Genomic DNA, 23,984 nt, shown 5'->3' on the forward strand with positions numbered 1-23,984 from the left:
GGTTTCAGTTTCTATAAGCACGCAGGTTTCATCAGGGACTCTATGACCTCAGTAATCTTTGCTGGGCCTTAATGCTCTGAACAAAGCTGCACATCACAAGACTAAATAGAAATGAATCAGTCTTTCATTTCTCACTGCTGTTTGACTTCAGCTCTCAATGTCCCACCATAACCCATGGAAAGAATTACTGTCCATCCAGGCTCCTGAACATGAAGCTGATGAAGGTGGAGTATTGTGAGGGCTGCTGGAGATGATGATGAGGAATCCAGGAGCAGTGGGTGGATGGCAGCATCAGCATGAAGGATCAGTGTGAGAACACATCATCATCCACAAAGAAAACCAGTCTGAGTGTCTGACGCTCTTGTTAGAAAGACGCAGTCCCAGCAGTTAGCTTGTCTGCTAGTTAGCTGAGAGCTAACTCACTTGTACATTGAATACCAAACTGTGTAAACCAGGGGTGTCAAACATATGGCCCGTGGGCCAAATCCAGCCCTTGAGATAATTTCATATGTCAAATATTGATGAATTTTCAGGCTTGCTGATAATCAATGTGAGCACGGCTGAGGTTTTATTCTGATGAGCAAACCATGTGGCCAAACACTTTAAGAGACAGACTGGGATCATACCATTATGTGAAAGAAGACGGAAATGTCCCATAGACAGCAAGGGTAGTGGTAGAGACCAGGTACACAGAGAAATGGGAGCTGTATTGAAATGCAAGCATGTCAGGAAAGAGTGAAAAGGCAAAATGAGAAGCATCTGGCTGCATTTCAGTGATATTGGAGACCACAAAGCTGAGTGCAAAATTTATATAGGAGATATACAGGAGACGCTGAGAGTAGAACTGATAAAATTAGGAGCTGGCTAAAGTGAGACCCATTTTTATTTCCACCCATTTTCCATTGTGGAGGACAAAAGGTTTCAAACTCGTCCAGGTCTTAAACCTCACGTGTTCTTCCTAATAGCAGTAAATGGATAAAAATAAGGCTTTTATGAAAACACTGAATACAAATTGCTGCCTTTAAAAAAACTAAATGTACAGTTCAGTATTGAATACTACATAAAATAAACTATATAAAGTGTGTCTGAATGGCAGAGATGCAGAAATATGTGCATATGCCACAGAGCCACGGCTCAGTGTCTGAATGAGTCTCACAGACCTGAATGTGCTGTTGAAGCCATTTATAATTATAACGTAATTCTTTACTCGTTTGATCTGCTCCTTACCACAAGCGACCAGACGTAGAAGGTTTTGGACTTTTAACTATATTTTCTTAAGTTTTACAACTTTTCTTACTGTTAAAAACCTCATTATGGCCATTCATGCTATACAAAGTAATTAGACATGTGTGGTGTCTACAGAAATGTCAGAATCTCAGCTAAAAGTTCACAAAACCATCTCAACAACCACCAAACAGCTGAAACAGCAGGTGAACAGATTACACAAAAAAGACGTAAACACAAATCCCCCTGATCATCTGTTTTTTAAACATGAAGTGTAGTTTTGGACATTCATTTGCTGCTGGTTCAGTGAATTTTGGTTGGACAGTGATGAAACCTGCAGTCTCAGAATCTGTGAGAAGTCTGCTTTCAGCACGCAACAGCATTGTTGTGTTGTGTGCTGTGGATACACCTCTGCAAACTCATCACTGTTTTACCATCATGTTTCTACTTAGACAATAACAAAGGAAGCAGTTCCCAGGAACTACTTCCTGTCTTGTTAACATAAGAGTATGTTGCCCTTCAAAACACCTCCACTTCTCCTCTTATTAGAGGACTGCCTTATTATTAATTTGCTAATTCTGTCAGTTGATGAAAGAAAAATGCTTGATCTTACCTGAGAGTTTCCAGTGTACAGTGTGGACTCTTCAGTCCTTCAGACAGAAGCTTCACTCCTGAATCCTTCAGGTCATTGTTACTCATGTCCAGCTCTTTTAGACTAGAGGACTGGGAGTTGAGAACTGAGGACAAAGAATCACAGCTTTTCTCTGAGAGGTTACACCTACTCAGTCTGGAAGAAAACAAACCAACAAATTAATTAATTGAAAATTAAAGAAAGCAGAATCAGCTGTTCAAAACCCCACAAGGCTGCCCGCTGTGACTGAAACAATGGGACGGGTCGTGACTTCTCAAAATGGGCTCATTGAACGCAGCACGGATAAGATCTTGAAGAAGCTCATGGCGGTCTTGAGTTCTCAGACTTTGCTCTTTGAACGCAAAACTGATAACCTCTCAGAGAAGCTCGTGGCTCTCCAACGGGAGATTGAGAGACGAGTGACGGACTGTTAGATCAGCTGTGAAATTGACATGCAGTTGTTCGCACCAAAGAAAACCACCATCATTTCATGCGGCTAACATACTGGCGCCAGCTGTGGTCTCAAGGCTGGAGCTGAACATAACAAATCTCAGCCTGATGACAGACGGTGTTTAGACTGTTCCTTCCTATCCTAAGCATGCTTATCCCCTCCCGGTGCAGACGGTGGGTCGAGGGGACCAGCGCAAATGCTGCAGGCCCGGATGCGCTGTCTACACCGGCTGTCTCTCACCTTTTACCCATCCCTGTTGCTTGTCATGTGTTTCTATGGCGCATTAAGAGTTTTCATGTGTTCTGCGCTAAGGTCATTTTTTTTCTGTTCTCAAACTGATCTCCCTGTTGGAGCTCAGTCTGGGGGAGTTCTTTTTTCTCCTCATCTTTCCTGATGTTGTGCATTTTTCTCTGTTCGGTTCCGGGTCGCTGCTCTAGCGGCTGACCGGCCAGCTACTTAGCCTGACCTGTCTCCCCAATGTGATGTTTGTGTATTGTATGTACGGTTGGCAAGGTCAGTATCCTAATAGCCCCTTGAAGATGAATACAGTGTTCTGAATCTGAATCTGAAAAGATTACAGAAGACGACTCTGTTCAGTAAATATTACTCATGCTGTCAAGAAATACCAAAGGTAGGTAAAACTCTGGTTGTTGCAGCCATCCAGTATGACATGCTTTGTACTGTCCTGCTGCAGTTTGTGACACCTGGTTGATGAGTTGTGAAGGATGATAAAACAAACACTTCACTCAATGTTTTTCTTCTAAACTGGATGTCATTTTGGCAGCCGAGAGTTTTTCACAGTCTATCCCAGCTGCAAATAGGAACACAACAAATAACTAACTTTACCCACTTGGATCCTTATCATTCAAGATTGTGAAAAGATTCTCTACTCAGAGAATACTGGTGATGTTAGATGAGAGAGATGGAAGATGATGAAGGGGAAGAGTTTTCAGAACTTGAGGCCTTTTGTCTTCACTGTATAGGACAGAGAAGACAGGAAGGGAGGGAGAAGTGAGGAGAATAACACACAGGAAATGATGTTGGGGAGACTCAAACCAGGCCCTGGAGTCACGACTCTAACTTTCAGTACATGGGTCACCTGCTCAGCCAGGTAAGCTACAGCAGTCAGCAGTGTGTGAGTTAATTTGAAGACAATGATGACTATAAGTCAGGTAAAAAAAAAAATACTATCATCAACCAACAAGGGAAAACGGTGAGCTTGAATGACCAAGCTTTGACCAAGGGTGGTTCACTCCTCGGTCTTCTTGCCCAAGGAGTGAACCACCCTGCATGGCTATCAATGTGGTGCAATGAAGGCCATCATACAGTACAGGCCATCCAAGCTGATTTTTAACTTTTCGTCCCAGATACCACCTTAAAAATCATCTAGATTAGGATATGTTGGCTGATCTGAATTGTGTTCTAGATCCAATCACAACAAGCAGAGAGCTGTTGTGTGTCCAAGGTGAACAGGAAGAATATATACATGCATAATAATAATAATAATAATGGATTGGATTTATATAGCGCTTTTCAAGGCACCCAAAGCGCTTTACAATGCCACTATTCATTCACTCTCGCATTCACACACTGGTGGAGGCAGCTACGGTTGTAGCCACAGCTGCCCTGGGGCAGACTGACAGAAGCGAGGCATAAAGTCAATAAAGTCAGAAGGTTTGCTTTAGACTGTGCTGCAGTTTATCATCAAAGATTGACAAACAGGCACCATGCTGCCAATAAATGGCATCAAGTGTGACTTTAGTTTACTTTCTTTTGTTCTTTTTTTTTTTTTTTATCAAAATTATATTTTATAGCAACCACAGCAGAGATAACCAGGGAAGGTGTGCTTTAGGGGATATAGCTAAAACAGCTGGTTTCAGACTGAAGATGAACTGAGGTGCTGCACCCAAGTCTGCAGGTTCAGGGAGGGACAAACATCTGCCGAAACCAGATTGGATTGAGAGGAGAGAGCAGGCCAACAACAACAAAGAAACAACAAACACACTGTGGAAGACCAAAGCAGAGTTTAGTTTAAAGTGGAACTAAGGATGTTTCTCTGGCTGCCAGGATTCACTGAGTAATTCAAATGCTGTCTTTAATGCAGGATCCACCATGCATGTAAAAGCAAGTGTTTCACCAACATTTGTGACTAAAAATAGACCTGCAGTAGAAATGTATCTAGGAGCATGCATGTGAATATAAAGTATCACAACATTAGGCACAAGTGTTTAAACAAAGACTGATAACATAACAGCAGCAGAGATGATCAGAGTTTATGGTGGATTCAGCGACTCGAGTACACCGAGTTCTGGAGGCATCAAAGAGGTTACAGTTGTATTGGAGAAATCCCAAAACTTTAGGATACATATTCATACAAAGACAGAAAGTCTGGTGAAATAAATTACTGACACAGTTGGATGTTAAAAGTAAAGACATGAGTACAAATGTACTCACAGAGCTTTGTTGGAGGATTTGACCACTGGCAGCAACCTCAGAAGAGCCTCCTCTGAAGCAGAGTATTTCTTCAGGTCAAACACATCCAGATCTTCTTCTGATGACAGTAAGATGAAGACCAGAGCTGACCACTGAGCAGGAGACAGTTTATCTGTGGAGAGACGTCCTGATCTCAGGGACTGTTGGATCTCCTCCACTAGAGAACGATCATCCAGTTCATTCAGACAGTGGAACAGATTGATGCTTTTCTCTGCAGACAGATTCTCACTGAGCTTCTTCTTGATGTACTTGACTGTTTCCTGATTGGTCTGTGAGCTACTTCCTGTCTGTGTCAGCAGACCTCGTAGGAGACTCTGATTGGTCTGCAGTGAAAGACCCAGGAGGAAGCGGAGGAACAAGTCCAGGTGTCCATTTGGACTCTCTAAGGCCTTGTTCACAGCACTCTGGTGGAGAGATTGAAGTTTTAGTTTGTTCAATTCAATTCAATTCAATTCAATTTTATTTATATAGCGCCAAATCACAACAAATGTCGCCTCAAGGCGCTTCATAGATACAGAGAAAAGCCCAACAATCATATGACCCCCTATGAGCAAGCACTTTGGCGACAGTGGGAAGGAAAAACTCCCTTTTAACAGGAAGAAACCTCCGGCAGAACCAGGCTCAGGGAGGGGCGGCCATCTGCTGCGACCGGTTGGGGTGAGAGAAGGAAGACAGGATAAAGACATGCTGTGGAAGAGAGACAGAGATTAATAACAGATACGATTCAATACAGAGAGGTCTGTTAATACATAGTGAGTGAGAAAGGTGACTGGAAAGGAAAAACTCAATGCATCATGGGAATCCCCCGGCAGCCTACATCTATTGCAGCATAACTAAGGGAGGATTCAGGGTCACCTGGTCCAGCCCTAACTATATGCTTTAGCAAAAAGGAAGGTTTTAAGCCTAATCTTAAAAGTAGAGATAGTGTCTGTCTCCTGAATCCAAACTGGAAGCTGGTTCCACAGAAGAGGGGCCTGAAAACTGAAGGCTCTCCCTCCCATTCTACTTTTAAATACTCTAGGAACAACAAGTAGGCCTGCAGAGCGAGAGCGAAGTGCTCTAATAGGGTGATATGGTACTACAAGGTCATTAAGATAAGATGGGGCCTGATTATTTAAGACCTTGTATGTGAGGAGCAGGATTTTGAATTCAATTCTGGATTTAACAGGAAGCCAATGAAGGGAAGCCAAAACAGGAGAAATCTGCTCTCTCTTTCTAGTCCCTGTCAGTACTCTTGCTGCAGCATTTTGGATTAACTGAAGGCTTTTCAGTGAGTTTTTTGGACATCCTGATAATAATGAATTGCAGTAGTCCAGCCTGGAAGTAATAAATGCATGAACTAGTTTTTCAGCGTCACTCTGAGACAGGATATTTCTAATTTTAGAGATGTTGCGCAAATGGAAGAACGCAGTCTTACATATTTGTTTAATATGTGCGTTGAAGGACATATCCTGGTCAAAAATGACTCCAAGGTTCCTCACAGTGTTACTGGAGGCCAAGGTAATGCCATCCAGAGTAAGAATCTGGTTAGATACCATATTTCTAAGCTTTTCAGCGCCGAGTACAATGACCTCAGTTTTATCTGAGTTAAGAAGCAGAAAGTTAGTGGCCATCCAAGTCTTTATGTCTTTAAGACATTCCTGCAGTTTAACTAATTGGTGTGTGTTATCTGGCTTCATGGACAGATAGAGCTGGGTGTCATCTGCATAGCAGTGAAAATGTATGCTATGTCTTCTAATGATGCTGCCTAGGGGAAGCATGTATAATGTAAACAGAATTGGTCCTAGCACCGAACCCTGTGGAACTCCATAATTAACCTCAGTGTGTGAAGAGGACTCTCCATTTACATGCACAAATTGGAGTCTATTAGATAGATATGATACAAACCACTGCAGTGCAATACCTGTAATACCTACAGCATGTTCTAATCGCTCTAATAGAATATTATGGTCAACAGTATCGAATGCTGCACTAAGGTCAAGAAGGACAAGCACAGAGATGAGTCCACTGTCAGAGGCCATAAGAAGATCATTTGTAACCTTCAATAAAGCTGTTTCTGTGCTGTGATGAACTCTGAAACCTGACTGAAACTCTTCAAATAAACCATTCCTCTGCAGATGATCTGTTAGCTGTTTGACAACTACTCTTTCAAGGATTTTTGATATGAAAGGAAGGTTGGAGATTGGCCTATAATTAGCTAAGACTGCTGGGTCTAGAGATGGCTTTTTGAGTAAAGGTTTAACTGCAGCCACCTTGAAGGCCTGTGGTACATAGCCGATTATTAGAGATAGGTTGATCATATATAAGATCGAAGAGTTAATCAATGGCAGGACTTCTTTGAGCAATTTTGTAGGAATGGGGTCTAAAAGACACGTTGATGGTTTGGAGAAAGTAATTATTGAAGTTAACTCAGAAAGATCGATTGGAAAAAAAGAGTCTAACTTAACATCAATGGAACTAAGAGTAGCTGTAGATAATATTACATCTGTGGGATGATTATTGGTAATTTTTTCTCTAATGATAAAAATTTTATTTGTGAAGAAGTTCATGAAGTCATCACTAGTTAATGTTAAAGGGATGGTTGGCTCAAAAGAGCTCTGACTTTTTGTCAGCCTGGCTACAGTGCTGAAGAGAAACCTGGGGTTGTTCTTATTTTCTTCAATCAGTGATGAGTAGTAAGCTGTTCTGGCTTTGCGGAGGGCTTTCTTATAAAGCAACAAACTATTTCTCCAGGCTAAATGATGATCCTCTAAATTTGTGACACGCCATTTCCTCTCCAGATTACGAGTCATCTGCTTTAGGGTACGTGTTTGAGAATTATACCACGGGGTCAGGTACTTCTGATTAGAGACCTTAGTTTTCACTGGAGCTACAGTATCCAGAGTCGTACGTAGTGAGGAGGTGAAATTATTAACAAGATAATCGACCTCTGTTGGGGTAGCGTTCAGATAGCTGCTCTGCTCTGTGTTGGTACAGGGCATTGACGATGATAACAGTGGCTGGATTATATTCTTAAACTTAGTTACAGCGCTTTCAGAAAGACATCTACTTTGATAAAGTCCACTCTCCACTGCTGCGTAATCAATTATTGTAAATGTAAATGTTATCAAGAAATGATCAGACAGGAGAGGGTTTTCAGGAAACACTGTTAAATGTTCAGTTTCTATGCCATATGTTAAAACAAGATCTAGAGTGTGATTAAAGTGGTGGGTGGGTTCTTTTACATTTTGAGAGAAACCAATTGAGTCTAACAACAGATTAAATGCCATGTTGAGGCTGTCATTTTTAGCATCTACATGGATGTTAAAATCACCCACAATAATTATTTTATCTGAGCCCAGAACTAAATTAGATATAAAGTCTGAGAAATCAGACAGAAACTCTGTGTAAGGCCCAGGTGGACGATAGATGATAACAAGTAAGACTGGTTTCTGAGTTTCACAGCTGGGGTGGACAATGTTAAGCATCAGGCTTTCAAATGAATTAAAAGTCTGTCTTGGTCTTTCATTAATTAATAGACTGGTGTGAAAAATTGCTGCCACACCGCCCCCCTCGACCTGTGCTTCGAGATTTCTGGTAGTTAGAATGACTCGGGGGTGTTGATTCATTTAAACTAACATAATCATCCTGCTGCAACCAGGTTTCTGTAAGGCAGAGTAAATCAATTTGTTGATCAATTATTAAGTCATGTACTAACAGAGACTTGGAGGAGAGAGACCTAATATTTAATAATCCACATTTCACTGTTTTACTCTTTGGTTCAGATGTGGATACTGTATTGTTCTTTCTTTGTGATTGTTTAAGTTGTTTGTTGCTGGTTTTTAGTTTGTTTTTTGTCTTTTTGGAAGCAGACACAGTCTCTATGGAGATGGGTTTTTGGGGGGGTAGCAGGAGGAGAGAAGCTGCAGAGAGGCGTGTAAGACTGCAACTCTGCTTCCTGGTCCCAACTCTGGATAGTCATGTTTTGAGGGGTTTAATAAATTTGTCGATATTTCTAGAAATGAGAGCTGCTCCATCCAAAGTGGGATGGATGCCATCTCTCCTAACAAGACCAGGTTTCCTCCAGAAGGTTTGCCAATTATCTATGAAGCCCACATCGTTTCTGGGACACCACTCAGACAGCCAGCAATTTAAGGAGAACATGCGGCTAAACATGTCACTCCTGGTCTGATTGGGGAGGGGACCAGAGAAAACTACAGAGTCCGACATTGTTTTGGCAAAGTTACACACCGATTCAATATTGATTTTAGTGACCTCTGATTGGCGTAACCGGGTGTCATTACTGCCGACGTGAATTATGATTTTATTGAATTTACGTTTACCCTTAGCCAGCAGTTTTAAATTTCCTTCAATGTCGCCTGCTCTGGCCCCTGGAAGACAATTGACTATGGTTGCCGGTGTCTCTAGCTTCACATGTCTGAGAACAGAATCACCAATTACCAGAGTTTGACCCCCGGCGGGTGTGTCACCGAGTGGGGAAAAACGGTTAGACACATGAACGGGTTGGTGGTGTACCTGGGGCTTCTGTTTAGGACTACGCTTCCTCCTCACCGTTACCCAGCCTTTCCCCAGCTGCTTGGGGTCTGCCGGGGAACAGCTAGCGGGGCCTACGCTATCTTCGGCTGCACCAGCTACAGGGGCCTGGCTAGCTAAGGGTGAGAGCAGGGTGCAAAGCCGAGTCTCCAATTCAGTAATCCTGGCCTCCAGAGCTGCAAATATGCTACATTTGTTACAGATATCATTACTGCTAAAGGAGGCCGAGGAGTAACTAAACATCTGACACAATGAGCAAGAAAGTGCAGAAGGGACAGGTGAAGTAGCCATGGTGCTAACGGGTCGGCTACGAGCTAAGCTAGCGAAACAGTACAGAGACAGTGAGTGAATACTATAAATTAGGTAGTGAGTACACAGAAAGTGTGCTTCGGATGAAGCACGTGAAGATTATACTGTGAAAAAAGAATGTATTTAAAAGTTGTTAATTAAACTGCTAAGCAAATAAGCTACTCAGAAACACCACTGTGTTTGAGCAGGAACAGGAAGCGATACTATACCACAGAGCGAGCGAACACCAAGTGACAGCTTGGCTATAATGTGGATAAAGTTCAGAGTAGAGTACAATCCTAGCTCCAAGTTTCAGAAATGATGCTAAGAAATGCTAAGGCTGCTTAGCTAACGTACCAAAATAACTGAAAAATAAGACTTACCCTGCAACACAGACAGTATGGCATCGTCAAACTTGTCCATGCCGTGACAGCAGTTCTGTAGTTCGGTTCCAAAGCCTCCACTCACAGTACCTGGAAATATCCTACGGCTTAAATAAGATAATTTAGCTAAAGTTAACACATTAGCTAGATTGCTAACTAGCAACCCTCACAAAACACGACTTTATCTTAATAACACCGTTGTACCATAGTATTTTTCAAATCAACTTAATGTTACCAACCTTAAATTACTGTTCGCTTTGTTTAGATAAATAATTTTGATCTTCGGTCCTGATGGTAACGGTCCTGATGGTTAACAAAGCAGGGGAAAAGATTTTGTCCCGCGTGAAAGTAACGTCATGACAGGAACTGAGAATGCGCATGCAGAAAATTATTTATATTTAAATTTTTTTTAAGTAAAAAAAGAAAATAAAAATATAAATTCAGTCTTAAACACTTATTGCCTAAAAATAAATATAACTGATGTAATTTAAACCTGAAAAATTGGATAATTAAGGATACATATATTTTTAAAATTGCCTACCTTTCCCATGGTCCCACACTCTCATCTGTGGCCTTCAGTGGAGAGCGGTAAAGTAAAGCTGCATTTGCTACAGCACGAAAACAGTTCACCATGGCGCTCTGGAGATGTATGATCTGTTTTATCTTTGTTTCTTTAACTCTGAAGGTGCTCCTTAGCCACATAAATGCAGCTCATGGTCGAAGGCAGGATTTTTGGGTTTACTGTGGAATAGATGGCTGTGAACAAGATTTCAGAGTTTTTAACTCATTCTTTCGCCACATTAAACGGACGCACCCTCTGTATTTGACGAATGGAAGCCCACCAAGAGGATGGAGGATCCCCCCAACATCCCACTCTTTAGGATCGGAAAATTTTGGTGTTTCAGTCTTTGCCAACTGTAGTACTGCAACAACAACCAGCGCCGTGGAAATATCAACTGGTGGATCTTTGCCTGAAGTACAGGAGCCTCAGGTTGTTGACAGCCCGATCGCGGTAAGTGTTAAACTAAATAAAATGTAGTGTGGCTTCTGATGACAAATTTAGCCATGTCTAACTCCTCATATATGGTCCTATAACTCCTATATTACTTTTAATCCTTTTCTCCATTTTTAATCAAGAGAAATTTAACGAGATCTCGCGATATTATACCGCTAGATATTGTTCTTCAAATTGTTACAAGCGATTTCCACTATGGTTGGATTTTAAATCACCATGATGAAATTAAAAATAAATAAACAGAATAGCAGTTCAGTGTAAATAGTAAAGGCTATGCTGCAGCCGGAGCAGGCACATACTCTGCGGCTGGCATGTCTCCTGGTGAAGTTTGCATCAAAGACACTCTCAGCGCGTTTAAATCGTTCAATGTGACAGCAATTTGGGTATCTCGTAGGAATTATAAGTGGTGAGTACAGGTAAGACGCAGAGTATTTGGAAGCACTGTAAAAAAAATCTGTTGGCCAGAAATACTGCCAAAACATGGATAAGAATGATTTTCTTGAAAATTAAATAAATTAATAAATGCATACAATAAAATATATCCATATACTAATACTAACATAAATTCTAAGTGCAAATCTAAATTGCGTGATTTAAAAATACATAAATAATTTAATAAATACAACAAGCATGTAAAGAAACTAATATCTAAGTGCGAACAATAATTCATTATTTAAAAAGATAAAATCTCATTCTCATGAATCCAATCCCTAGCCTCATCAAAAAAATGGACAACCCCTTTTTTATTGTTTCTTTGTCTTTGATTTCTTTTCCATTTCTTTTTTCTTTATTCCAAAGAATGAATATTATATTATCTTATATTATATTGAATATTCACTGTAACACTAATCACTGTCATGCACTTTGTTTTTTAATGGACCAATCATTAGGTGTAACTGATTATACCTGTTATGTAAGAATTTCTATAATTGGCCAGGAGTTTGGAGTAACTTTGTTTTTCTGCTCTAAAGGAAGGAGCTGTTGCTACAACATCCTTTACCAGACACGATATTACCAGATCTGCTGCAGCTTTTGCTATCAGTGTTCAAGAACAGTGCCACTTATCACAGGTATGTTATAGTCTTAATGGATCAATACATTACATAAGGCAATCAATGTCTTACTTGTTCATAATGGAATTCAGAAATTTTTTTATAGAAATGCAGAATAAGTTACTTTTGTTTCAAATGTTTTCACAGAGAACGGTCAAACATATCATCTCAGGAGTGCAACAGTATCAGGCTGTTCTTTTGGATACGCTCAAGGAAAGAATGAAGACAGTGTTTGAAGATCATGCCGAGGGAACCACTCAGCTTCAAGATGAGGCTTTGGCTACATTTGATAAATTCATGGATCCTTTCTCCACCATTGCATATGGACAGAGTAGAGCCATAGGGGAAATGTTCTGTCCAGTCAACGCAGAGGAAGTAGTAGTATCCCAGAAGATATGTTGGGTAAAGCAAGGTCTTTCAAGGGTCATGTCCATAAGGAACAAAAGTTTTTACTATGTACCATTAATTGAAAGTCTAAAGCAGTTAATGACTAATGAGAGAATCTTTACCATGTTGAACACTGCACCACAAAGAAGCAGAGAGGGATTCTTCTATGATTTTAGAGACGGGTCCCTCTTTACATCTCACCCCTTGTTTTCTCAGAGGCCAAATGCATTGCAATTAATACTGTACACAGATGAAATTGAAATATGTAACCCCTTAGGGTCCCATGCTTCTGCAAACAAATTGGTCATGTTTTATTATACTTTAGGAAATATTCATCCAAAATTTAGGTCAAAGTTAGCTGCAATACGACTTCTTGCTATTGCTAAAGCAAAGACATTTCTCAGTGGGGTATTGATGTTGTACTGAAAAGAATACTTCAAGATCTATCACTGCTTTACAATGGTGTAAGGATTGAAATGTCAAATGGTGAAATTGAATTGTTTGGTGCTGTTATAGCCATTTGCGGAGACACGCTAGCCCAGCATGAGATTGCTGGCTTTAAAGAAGGGATTGGTTTTGCTTATAGCAAATGTAGACACTGTGAATGCAACTTTGATGATATGCAAAGTGTTTTTGAGGAGAAGAAGTTTGTTCAAAGAACTCTGGAGAAACATATCAGGCAGTGTTTTGAAATAGATAAAGCAAGCACAGATTTATTGAAAGCGTCCCTCAAAACTACTTATGGAATTAATAGAAGAAGCAGACTAGTTGATGTTCCTGCATTTGACCTGATCAAACAAACTCCACAGGACATAATGCATGTTATTTTTGAAGGTGTTGCATCAATGGAAGTTAAATTTGTATTAAAACACCTAATTCTCTCAGGACAATTGGAATTAGACAAGTTTAATTCAGACATTCAAAATTTTCCTTACTCACCTCTTGCCAATATAATACCTAAGCAACATTATATGTTGCATCTTCCCAGTCAAATCTTATCCCTTGGACCTTTAATAAGGAGTATGTGCATGCGCTTTGAGGCAAAGCACTCCTATTTTAAACAGTGGGCTTCTAAGTTAAATTTTAAAAATGTTTGTAAATCCCTAGCAAACCACAATCAATTTCTTGAGTGTTGTCAAAATGAAATAGGCACTGAACATCCTATTTTTGCGAAAGAAAAGGAATCCGGGCCAGTATCAGCTGTTAAAAATAATGAATATGTTAGGAAAAAAATTTAAGAATTTTTTGGAATAGATGTCATGCAGTCTGTTGTCTCAGTGAAATGGTATGTTCTAAATGGCAATAAATACATTACTGGGAAGTCCATGATTATTGCAGATGTGGATGGCACTTTCCCTGTGTTTGGACTGATAAAGGATATCTTTTTGATTGACTCATCTTTTATTGCTTTTGAGTACCAACGCTATGAAACTTTGAATTTAAATGAAGACTTATTGGCATATGAAGTAACTGTGCCCATTGTTGCTCAAGCTACAGAATTAGCCCATGAGCTCATTGATTATACTTCATACTTTTCTATTAGTTTTAGGGACAGTGTGTTTGTGCCAATAAAATACAGTCTTTCTGATATTATTTCCCATAGAAATCACCCTTAAGATTAGGGTTGCACCAAGTATTGGCTTAGTGTAGTTTGTGATGATATCAGTTGACAGTCATTAAATGTTCCCTAAACCAATGTCAATGTTGTACCACATAATGCTGGCATGCTGGGACAAACAGCTGTCTTTGAAATGTGATTTGTATCATAAATTGTGGTTAATTTTTTTCCCTTATATGTATAACTTTGAAGTCAGACATGATTTTTTTCTAAATCAAGCAAATTGAATTTGTCACTCTATCTTGAAACAAGTGATATTTTGAGAGACATCTGGCGAGAGGCCTAATGTAGGCTATTTTAAGAGTTATTCTTCCCTTTTCTGGATTTCTGTACTAATATAGACACAATAAACTTAAATCGAGAATAACCATATAATTATCTAAAATCCAGACTTAGAAACAAGTAAATCTTTTTTAAAACAAGGCAAATAATCTGGCCTGTCTAAAAATAAGATTTTAAATCATGGCAAGCACCAGATAATTTGCAGTGTAATTAGTCCGGGTTACCGGGGACTGTTATTGCCGATGAACAGGTGTCGCTATGTGACTGCAGACTAAATTGGGCTGCATTGAGTTCATTACTTTTCTTTTATCCCGCCGCCTACGCATCACTTTGAGAGTTAATATGAGATCTCTCTCTGTGAAAAAAGAACTAAAAATCCCACTGACGTGTGTATAAATCTATATACGTATAATGTCCCGCTGGGCAGCAACTTCAAAAAAACAACTTTTTTTGTAGTGTTGTGAACGCAGCGCGCTGGGGCGAATGTCCGTGTTTGCCCAATAGAAAGGAGGAAGCCAGCCAGGCACAGAAAAGAAAGAAACACTCCAGGGCAACGCTGCTGTAACTTTTACTCATTGAGAAATGTTTCCCTGCTTGCATCAAGCCCGGCTGGTGTCCCCTGAGATCCATATCCCACCCTGATTGGTGGGTTAATTCAGCTCCGCACACATCACTGTAAAGTGTCATACATTATCAAACTAACATTAAATTTTCATATTAAGGTGGGGGCCAAAAACTATCGTCCTGCGGGCCGCAATTGGCCCGCGGGCCGCAAGTTTGAGACCCCTGGTGTAGGAGGACACCTACTCTGTGTCTGGTTAAGTATAAGAGCCCTTTGTTATGGGGACCACTGGACTCTTAGCACCAGCTTTGGGGTCACAGGGTCACATCTGGAACTGACACACACACACACACACACACACATACCTACACTATGCACAGACTGGTACTCTTTGTTCATACCTGTGTAAGACGTCATATGTTAATGAACTTATGCCTATTCATGTAACCTCAATAAAGAGCAGTGTTATGAGGGAGCAGACGAGAGCGACTGAGGTCAAGTGAAGGAACGGCGCTGTCACAGTTCTCTCCCTCATGAATTGTCTGGTTCCAGCGGTGGGTCTGTGCTAGACGACCCATCACCAGCTTTTTCCAGCTTTTTCCACTGGTTACCAGTACGTGGTAGAATCCACTTCCAGATCTTGTTGTTTGTCTTTAAATCTCTGAATGGATTGGCTCCATCTTATCTCTCTTTAACAAAATAATCCAAGTCGAGCCCTCAGGTCTGCAGATAAGTAGCTTCTGACCAGAACTAGACGTAAAAACAGAGGTGAGCTTTATCGATCGCTGCAGCCAAACTCTGGAACAGTCGCCCTTCACATCAGGTCGTCACCAACACTCGACATTTTTAAAACCCGGTTGGAAACACATTTGTACTCTGTAGCTTTCAATTCTGACGAGTCTTTATAGTAATTACTGTGTATGTTTCCTATTTTATCTCTACTCTGTGCAGCACTTTGGCTCAACCTGTTTTTAAATGTGCTGATAAATAAATGTAGATTTCTTTGAATAAAACAGTGGAGCCGAGCTTTGAGCTCAGTGTGTAACAGTGTGTGTATGAGAGCCATGTAATGTCCATGTGTGCATGCTGACTGTGCTGCTCTGACCCCCCTCCTCCTTTCAGGGTGGAGCCTGCTGGAGTCCGATGGTTGAGACCAGGTCTGAGGAAGTGTAAGTGTGTTTTTAATGGGATTCATGAAAACAAAGCAGCACACATTCAACCATCTTCATCATGTCAGGAGTCATCATCAAAGTGTCAATCAATGAACAGATGATGGATCAATAACTGCAGCTGGATTGTGTTTGTTCTCTCCATCAGATTCCTGTCAACTCACAATCGACACAAACACAGTGAACACAAACCTCCAACTGTCTGACAACAACAGGAAGGTGACACATGTGAAGGAGGTTCAGTCATATCCTGATCATCCAGAGAGATTTGATGTTTACTGGCAGCTGCTGTGTAGAAATGGTCTGACTGGTTGCTGTTACTGGGAGGTCGAGTGGAGAGGAAACATTTGTATATCAGTGAGTTACAGAAGCATCAGAAGGAAAGGATACAGTGATGACTGTGAGTTTGGATGGAATGATCAGTCCTGGAGTCTGAGCTGCTATGATGATGGTCCTCGTTATGTCAGGCACAATAACATACAAACATCCATCTCCTCCTCCTCCTCCTCTGTCTCTAACAGAGCAGCAGTGTATGTGGACTGTCCTGCTGGCACTCTGTCCTTCTACAGAGTCTCCTCTGACACTCTGATCCACCTCCACACCTTCAACACCACATTCACTCAAACTCTTTATCCTGGGTTTAGAGTCTGGTCTCGTGGTTCCTCAGTGTCCCTGTGCTGAGTGTAAAGAGTGTCTCCTGTTACAGAAACACTCTGACTGTTGAACAGATAGTTCAGTCTGTACATGTCTGTCTCTTTCACTCACAAACACGTTTTCAGATTCATGGATTCAATCAGTTGATGTTTGAAACTCTTCTAAATGATTCCTTGTAAACTTCTTCCTCTTCAGTCACAAACAAACAGGAAGTGATGTCACATGTGTTCCTGTCCACACAGCAGAATGAGTCTATTGCTGACAGTGATGTACAAACAGAGTGAGCATTTCTGAGGCCCAAAATAAACTGAGTAGTTCACTGAATGAACAATGGACTGTGAGCTCAGTTCCTTCATCATTAGTATGGATTATATATGTATATGTATTATATTAGTATCATATATATCAGGTGCTGCTGCTGCTGGTTTCAGTCATTGTGCAAATGTGCTGTTTGTAAGGTTGTAAAGCTGCAGTCAGCTGAGACTGAAGAAGTCACCTGATCAGTGAGCAAACGTTTGTGAAAACGTCCAGATGAACAGAATCAACCTTTTGGGATCAGCCAGCAATGCAGCATCATTGTTGTTCAGGTTCAGAGGTTTGCAGGAATGAACTGATGACCAGAAACAGCTGCAAAGTCCAATAAAATACCAGCTGGAGTTCAGCTGCATTTGAAGAAGTCAAAGAAAAGTAAGGATGGCAAAGGGCGATGTTTTCTTCCAAAGAACTGAAAACATGGTCGACGCCTCATTAGAAGAATAATCTGGACATTTGTGAGGAACTCTAACCAAGAAAGCAACACAAGAAAGCAACGTCAAACAGATCCAACAGACAGTTTCCATGACTGGAAGTGTTGAGTGTAAAAATGCTACATTGCATTATTGCATCCTCTCACCACAGGAGGTGCTGTTGGCACCACTGATTGCTGATCAGCTGTTCTCTGATGATCTGATTGATACTGTGAATAACGGGACTCACTGAACTCTGTGACACAGTGAAGATTACAGAGTTTAACTTCAACATCTGACTGACGTCACACAGACAGAAGGATGAACCAGTGAGGCACAGAACACAGTTACTGGAGATACTGGATCAGCTCCATGTGAACCTCTGATGGAGAAGCTGCTGAGCCAGAGAAACATCAGGACATGACAGGCAGCTGCACTTATCTAACAACATGTAGCAGAGCTGATCTATGTTAGAGGATCTATCACAGCAGCTGAAGCCAAAGTCCAACACTGGATAGCAGCTGAGCCTGTGCTGAGTGTAGTGTTACAGGAAAAGGGCAGAAACACTGACACTGGTAGCTCACAGTGATGCTGACTGGGGCACAGAGCTGAATGATGCAGCATCAGGACACTGTTTCAGTCTGACTGACAGAGAAACCTGTAGCTGTATCTACATGTGAGGCAGAGGCTACACAAGCAGCTTTCTATGTTTCACAGTGACTGAGATCTTCAGTGGGGGTGGACATGCTCCTGTACAGACCTCTGAGGAGAACCAAGGTGCAGTCAAAGAGTCCAGTCTGTCCTCACAGATGTGAACATGTGGTTTCATCAGGTCTGCTGTCAGCTAGCAGGCTCACATCAGAATCACTGTTCCTGAAAAACACAGTCTGTGTGACATCATCAGTCAGCTGATCGTCCCAGATCTGAATGGTTTCTGTCTCTACTGAGGAAGTCAGAGAATATCACTGAGGTGTGGATCAGGTCTGAGTGACCTGTGGAGGGACAGCTTTAAACAGTCCAAGGGTCTCACGTCCTGCTCAGTCTGGTAGCAGATACCTCGTATTGTTCCAGATGTGCTGACATCACCAGCAGCAGCAGCACAGCTGTGTGATACGATGAATCTCAGTTATTGATCCAACACACAGTAAATACAAAGATCAGGATTTCTGAGAGTAATCATTATGAGTCTGAACACATGATCACTGAATGTTAGTCTCCACAATAATAAGCTAACACAACCAAACACAGCTTTCAGCTCTTATTTTGAAACTGGCTTATTTAGAGAGCTGTGATGTGAGCGTGCCTGGCTCTGAGGCACTTGGGTCAGCCTCTGTTGTTTAGAAGTGTTACAGACTGTGAATGACACAGACCTGTCAGTTTTCATGTTTGTCTGTAACACAGCTCAGGGCTCCATGCTGAACGCATCCATCCAGTGTTATTGATCCAGTACTGATACCAGCATTGGGATCAATACTACAATACACAATCACGTGTCCACGTGATGCAGTTTGAAGAGCAATAAGATGTTTCTGTATGAGGAGGCGGGGTCACAGGAGGTTCACAGAAACTCTGCAGCAGCATCATCAGCTCACATGGAAAATTTGATGATTCACTTCTGTGTTATATATATATATATATATATATAATATAATTTCATCATTCCAGTTTATAAAATTATGAATTATCTTCCATAAATAGCTTGTTGATTTTCTTTAATCATTTCAATTATTGCCAGCAAAATAGTTCCATGTTTAATCATCTAGTAATGTAACTCCGCCTCCTCCACCGCGTACTTGGTATTACCCAACCAGCTTTCTCTACCAAACCTTCACTGTTTGCTGTGTTTGTTAGCGCAGTCGCTGGTGCCAGAGACGGTCAGTGACTTCACTCTGAGTGTTTGAAGTTTCCATGTCTGTGTGATGTGAAGGCTGCTGGTTAAACTGGGACTCACTGTTTAAAGCACCGAGTGCTCATAGAGAGATGCTCCATGAGTCCCAGTACAGACTACAAACATGGTGGAAACTTAGCTTTGATATCCACACACTCTGCACGTCTGTGAGTAACTGTGATGAAAATGTGCAGAGATCTGTGTACAAACAGGAGAAAGACTGTAAAGACTCTGTGCTTCTAACAGCCTCTGTTAACATATGTGAGGCTGTTTGTTGTTGTTGCCATGGAGCTTTTCACTGTTTGGGTCAGCAGGTCATGTGATCAGGTTTGTTCTGTGAAAGCTGGACGATGGTTCAGTGTCAGGGTTTGTTTGCATTCATCAATAAATATCTAAATAAATCAAAGACTCCATGTTTGTTCTTTCATCATGTGACCTCTGCTCATCCATCTCTGTGTGTATCAGGATACATTTAGTTCATAATACACAGAAAAATCAGAGTTATTACCTGTAATAAATGTGAAAGATTCCTGCAGTGATAACCAGGCAGGACTGAAACACATCCAAGCTGTCACCACGGTAACAGCACCGTCCATCCACAGGTGAGGGGAGGAGCAAAAAGAGGGACTTTCACCATTTTATACTAAAAACACTCAACTAATGTTTCTAATATGAAACAAATAAGCCCACATTAATGTGAGCATTTATTCAATAATAATAATAATAATTTCCTCCTGATCTCATTTCCATAGCAGAGAAAACTGTGGTGTATATTGAGGTGGAGGGTGTGGTCTATGGCTCAGGTGTAGAGTAAGGGTGGGGTGCACCACAGCAGCATGCTGGGACTGCTGAGGGTGGAGGAGGGAGTGATGATGACATCAGAGCTGCAGCAAAGCAGTCAGCAGCACAGAGACCAGTGAATACACAGTCTGTTCATCTTTGCATAGATACAATATATAGCACAATATTGAATGACAGAGACACGCTGTGTGAGCTTCCACAGATACACTGACGTCAGTATCCAGAGTCCTCCTGCTGCTCCCCCCTCAGAGCCCCGTGATCAGCACCAACACATTCAGTTAGATGACAGAGTCCAGCTGCAGCTAGAATCAGCTCCCCTCTGTGAACAACAGCACAGCGTCAGTGTTTCACACTCAGTGAAAGGAGAAAACAGCAGAAGAACACCATGTGTGCTACGTTTCCCAGGACACACTACAAACTGGACAAATACAGAGCAGCACGTGGAAGGACCTGGAGCTGCATTTAAAGAGAAAAGACAGCATGATGTCCTGTATGGACAGGTGGAAGGAACCAAGTCCTCAGCTGAAACACTCGTGTTTGTCCACAGACAGGAAACACAGCAGGAAACTTCCTCACAGAAGTGCAGCTCATGGATAACACACTTCCTGTCAGTCAGAATGAGGCTGGAGCCAAACACAGAAAGGTGTTTTTGTCCAGATGAGCCCAGAGAAGAAACACGAGTGTTCACAGACATCAGAAGCTCAGAGAGGTGAAACATGAGGTTGGAGTCCTCGTCAGCATTCAGAAGAGCTGCTGTGAAACCCTGAGTACTCATGACAGACTCTGATGGCACAAACACATCATGATTCAAACAGAAAGACAAACATGGAGCTCCTGATCCTCCTGCATGAGAACAAGCTGACATGAGCGCTGTGTCTGAGAGTGTCTCCCTGTCACAGTGACAATAACACAGCTGCTGCTCACAGTCATTAAACTGACCTGAGGTCAGCTGCTAGGACGTCTCTGTGCTCCTTACATATGAACCATGTGACCTCACATCAGTGCTGTGGATGACTGTAGTCATAGAAGAGTAGAGCTGTAGCAGGTGGTGTGAGGAGGAGGAGGAGGTGGTGTATTCTAGTTAACGCAGTACTGAAACACTCCAGCAGAGGGCGCTGTTAAGCCCTTATTGTAATACAGTTACTGTGTGCAGTTATACTTCATACATAATCTGCACTTATTTACATCAGACATGCTGTCAGTAAATGATTGATTCTAGATGGCTTTTTTGGAGTAATGACACCAACACTGATCAGTAAACAGGTGTTTGTGTGTGAATAAAGATCAGCAGGTGAATTTATTAAAGTGTGAGTTCAGGTGAAATTAGAGAGGTGTGTGTTAAAGAGTGTGTAACTGCCCACTGTGACGTCACATCCACAGTGTGTCATCAGTGTTTGTGATCACAGTGTTTCTGTTTTCATGTTCAGGTTCTAGTTTAAAGTCCGTCTCTGTCGCTCACACTTTACTGTTAAATGTTTGAATGTTTAAATGTGAGTGTGTGCCTGTGTAACAGCGCCCTCTGGTGGACGAGCTTGCCTCCTGCACTATGAGCTCTGCAGACAGGAATGAGCTTTGAGCAGCTCTATGTAACCCTGGTAAACATAGCTGTCAATAAATAAAAGCCTGTTAGTAAAAACAGTCATAAGAAGTATATTACAGGTGATAAATAATCAATAAATAGATCATAATGGTTAAAAAAACTAATTAAAAAACATCAACAATGATGTAATTCATGGTATAGTATTTCTTTTGTGTTTAAAAACATGTTAAAGGTTAAAAAACGTGCTGATTCACTGTGTTTTCATGTTAATTCAGGTGAAATGGGTAAAATATGTGTTCAGACTCTTATTATAACTATAATAAGAACATAACTGAATGGGACTTGGTGAGTAGTGTTGGTGAGATGAAGCCTCGTGATGAACTGAAGCTTCCATCCAACTGGTCGATTTATGGTTTGACAACACGTTCTCACTCCCAACTCGTCAAATGTGTGACGCATGGTCAGACTCCCTCTGCTTCACTTATCGACGTGCAGGGTCCTCTCATTGAATACTATAGAGCTCCCTTAACGTTGCTTATTGACGACAAGAGATTGCCGCGGAAGAGCCTGTTGTCCGTATATTTATATATTTCCGAAATCACATTGTAGTGACGTATACTGAGCACAATAAATTATATAATGTAAACAACTACCTGAGAAACAGCAGATAAATTAATTATAGGTTATACTTTTGTATCGTTTATTGCATTTATGGAGGGAGTGGTGTATGCTGGGTAATGGCACAGCTAGCGACTGGGTGACTTTATTCACCCGCTTCGGCTGTTATCAGTCCATACAATGGGTGTTATTAGCACAAATCAGTCCCATAGATATGGGCCATCTCCTGCTAGATTGTTCAGAAGGTTGTTCTCATCCATCCAGATGGAGGATCACTAACAGGAGCGTGGGAAGACTCCAGAATCCACTCTGGCTGGAATCCGGTGGATACAGCAGTGTTTACAGGTAAGACCGTTTAAACGGACAGCGTGTATAGAATGACTATTAAAAGTCAGCGAGTGTCAGTAATGTTAATGTGGTTATGTTAGTAATACACCGAGTGCTAATATAACAGCTTTAAGATGCATTTGTAGATATTATTACGTATTTTACCGTCTTTATGGTGCTAGCTTAAAGTTACGGTGTAAACGTTAGCTTATATTGTAGTAAAGCTGTTACTGTTTAAACGATGTTAGCACAGAAATATTAGCTTCTGTCATGACTGATGAAGTTACTAGTTAATAAAGTTTCCAGTAAAGTGTTTAATCGCAGCCACAGATTGACAGCAAATATCTCGATTAGCTTCAGTGCATCTGTAATAAATATGTGCAAGTTTCAGTGCTTCGTTTAAACTGTATGATACTTATACTGACCCAGGGTCAGTGTAAAATACAATCCTAGCTGTGTGAACAAAGCCTCCTTTAATCCTGCATGACAAACCTCAGGATGCAGGTTATTATTACTCTTTCCTGCTGGCTCACCTGTCACACCTGAGAGTCTGCTAGAAACTTACAGTGACGTGGACATCATGCAAAGACTACCAGACTCTGTAATACTGTAAATGATCAGTGACTCAGGTTAACACTAAACTTTAAACAGTACCTCTGTGTGTCTCTGTGTGTGCTGAACATTTAGGATTGAGTCAGGCTGCATCAGCTGAAGCTGTTATTTGTATATATCAGTATTTTTTTAATTCAGGTGTGGGGAAAATACGTAAGACTGCAGTGAAGCGATGCACCAGATTAATCCCTGGCCAAAGGTATCGTACTTAAATCAGACTACTGATCCAGCCACATCAGCCTTTTGTGAGGTCTGTTTAAAGTAGACTTAAAATGAACTGCAGGTTCCTGAGAGGTGGACTGTGAGCACAGAAACACATGTTCATACATACAGCTGCAGCAAGCTTACATTAATTTTAAATAGATTTGTTACTCTGATGTCTGTCTCTGTGTTAGTCCTCTGACAGACTGGTGACCTGTCCAGGTGTGCTCTACCTATGACTACTGGGACAGGCTCTAGCCTCTGTAAAAGAAATTTTCTGTTATTCTCATTTAAAGTATTTAAGTGCTTATGCATATGCTTAGTTGTGACACTGTTATAGATTGTTCAGTGAAAGTTTCTAAAACTAGATGAACTTACTTCAGCAGTTTGAGAAATCCCTTTACAGGTGCTGATAAGGCCAAGGGCACAAAACAGCATAACCATTGATCCGGTTTCATAGCGAGAGACGTGAAGTGTGGTGGGATCAGTTTGTAACTTCCTCCCTCTTCCTTGGAATGCATAAAAGAGTG

The 23,984-nt window shown here is 41.2% G+C and overlaps 5 protein-coding genes across 5 annotated transcripts in view; 4 read left to right on the top strand and 1 right to left on the bottom strand.

Annotated features, from left to right (window-relative positions):
* The window catches only part of LOC146510903 (stonustoxin subunit beta-like), a 360,716-nt gene extending 355,485 nt beyond the window's left edge, over positions 1-5,231 (bottom strand). The window contains exons 1-2 of the mRNA XM_085172839.1: positions 4,761-5,231; positions 1,838-2,011 (exon numbers count right to left, since the gene is read on the bottom strand). Of these exons, the coding sequence (XP_085028965.1) occupies positions 1,838-1,923 (86 nt within the window). The 5' untranslated portion in view covers positions 1,924-2,011; positions 4,761-5,231. The remainder of the gene's footprint in view (positions 1-1,837; positions 2,012-4,760) is intronic.
* Positions 1-23,984, top strand: part of LOC146510912 (protein NLRC3-like) — a 216,068-nt gene that overhangs the window by 32,551 nt on the left and 159,533 nt on the right. The window lies entirely within an intron of this gene.
* LOC146510914 (uncharacterized) lies at positions 10,590-12,899 on the top strand. Its single transcript, XM_085172871.1, has 3 exons — positions 10,590-11,015; positions 11,990-12,088; positions 12,218-12,899. Exons 1-3 carry the CDS (start codon positions 10,635-10,637, stop codon positions 12,881-12,883), a joined length of 1,146 nt encoding a protein of 381 aa, XP_085028997.1. The 5' UTR covers positions 10,590-10,634; the 3' UTR covers positions 12,884-12,899.
* On the top strand, positions 13,717-19,761 carry LOC146510915 (stonustoxin subunit alpha-like). The gene is made up of 3 exons (XM_085173542.1): positions 13,717-13,742; positions 16,042-16,088; positions 16,237-19,761. Exons 1-3 carry the CDS (start codon positions 13,717-13,719, stop codon positions 16,767-16,769), a joined length of 606 nt encoding a protein of 201 aa, XP_085029668.1. The 3' UTR covers positions 16,770-19,761.
* Positions 16,429-23,984, top strand: part of LOC146510916 (stonustoxin subunit alpha-like) — a 179,347-nt gene continuing 171,791 nt past the window's right edge. Inside the window, exon 1 of the mRNA XM_085172875.1 lies at positions 16,429-16,445. The gene's annotated coding sequence lies outside the window, so the exon portion shown is untranslated. The remainder of the gene's footprint in view (positions 16,446-23,984) is intronic.

The sequence above is a fragment of the Neolamprologus multifasciatus genome, chromosome 9 (genome assembly GCF_963576455.1).
Source record: "Neolamprologus multifasciatus chromosome 9, fNeoMul1.2, whole genome shotgun sequence".
Classification (NCBI taxonomy): Eukaryota; Metazoa; Chordata; class Actinopteri; order Cichliformes; family Cichlidae; genus Neolamprologus; species Neolamprologus multifasciatus.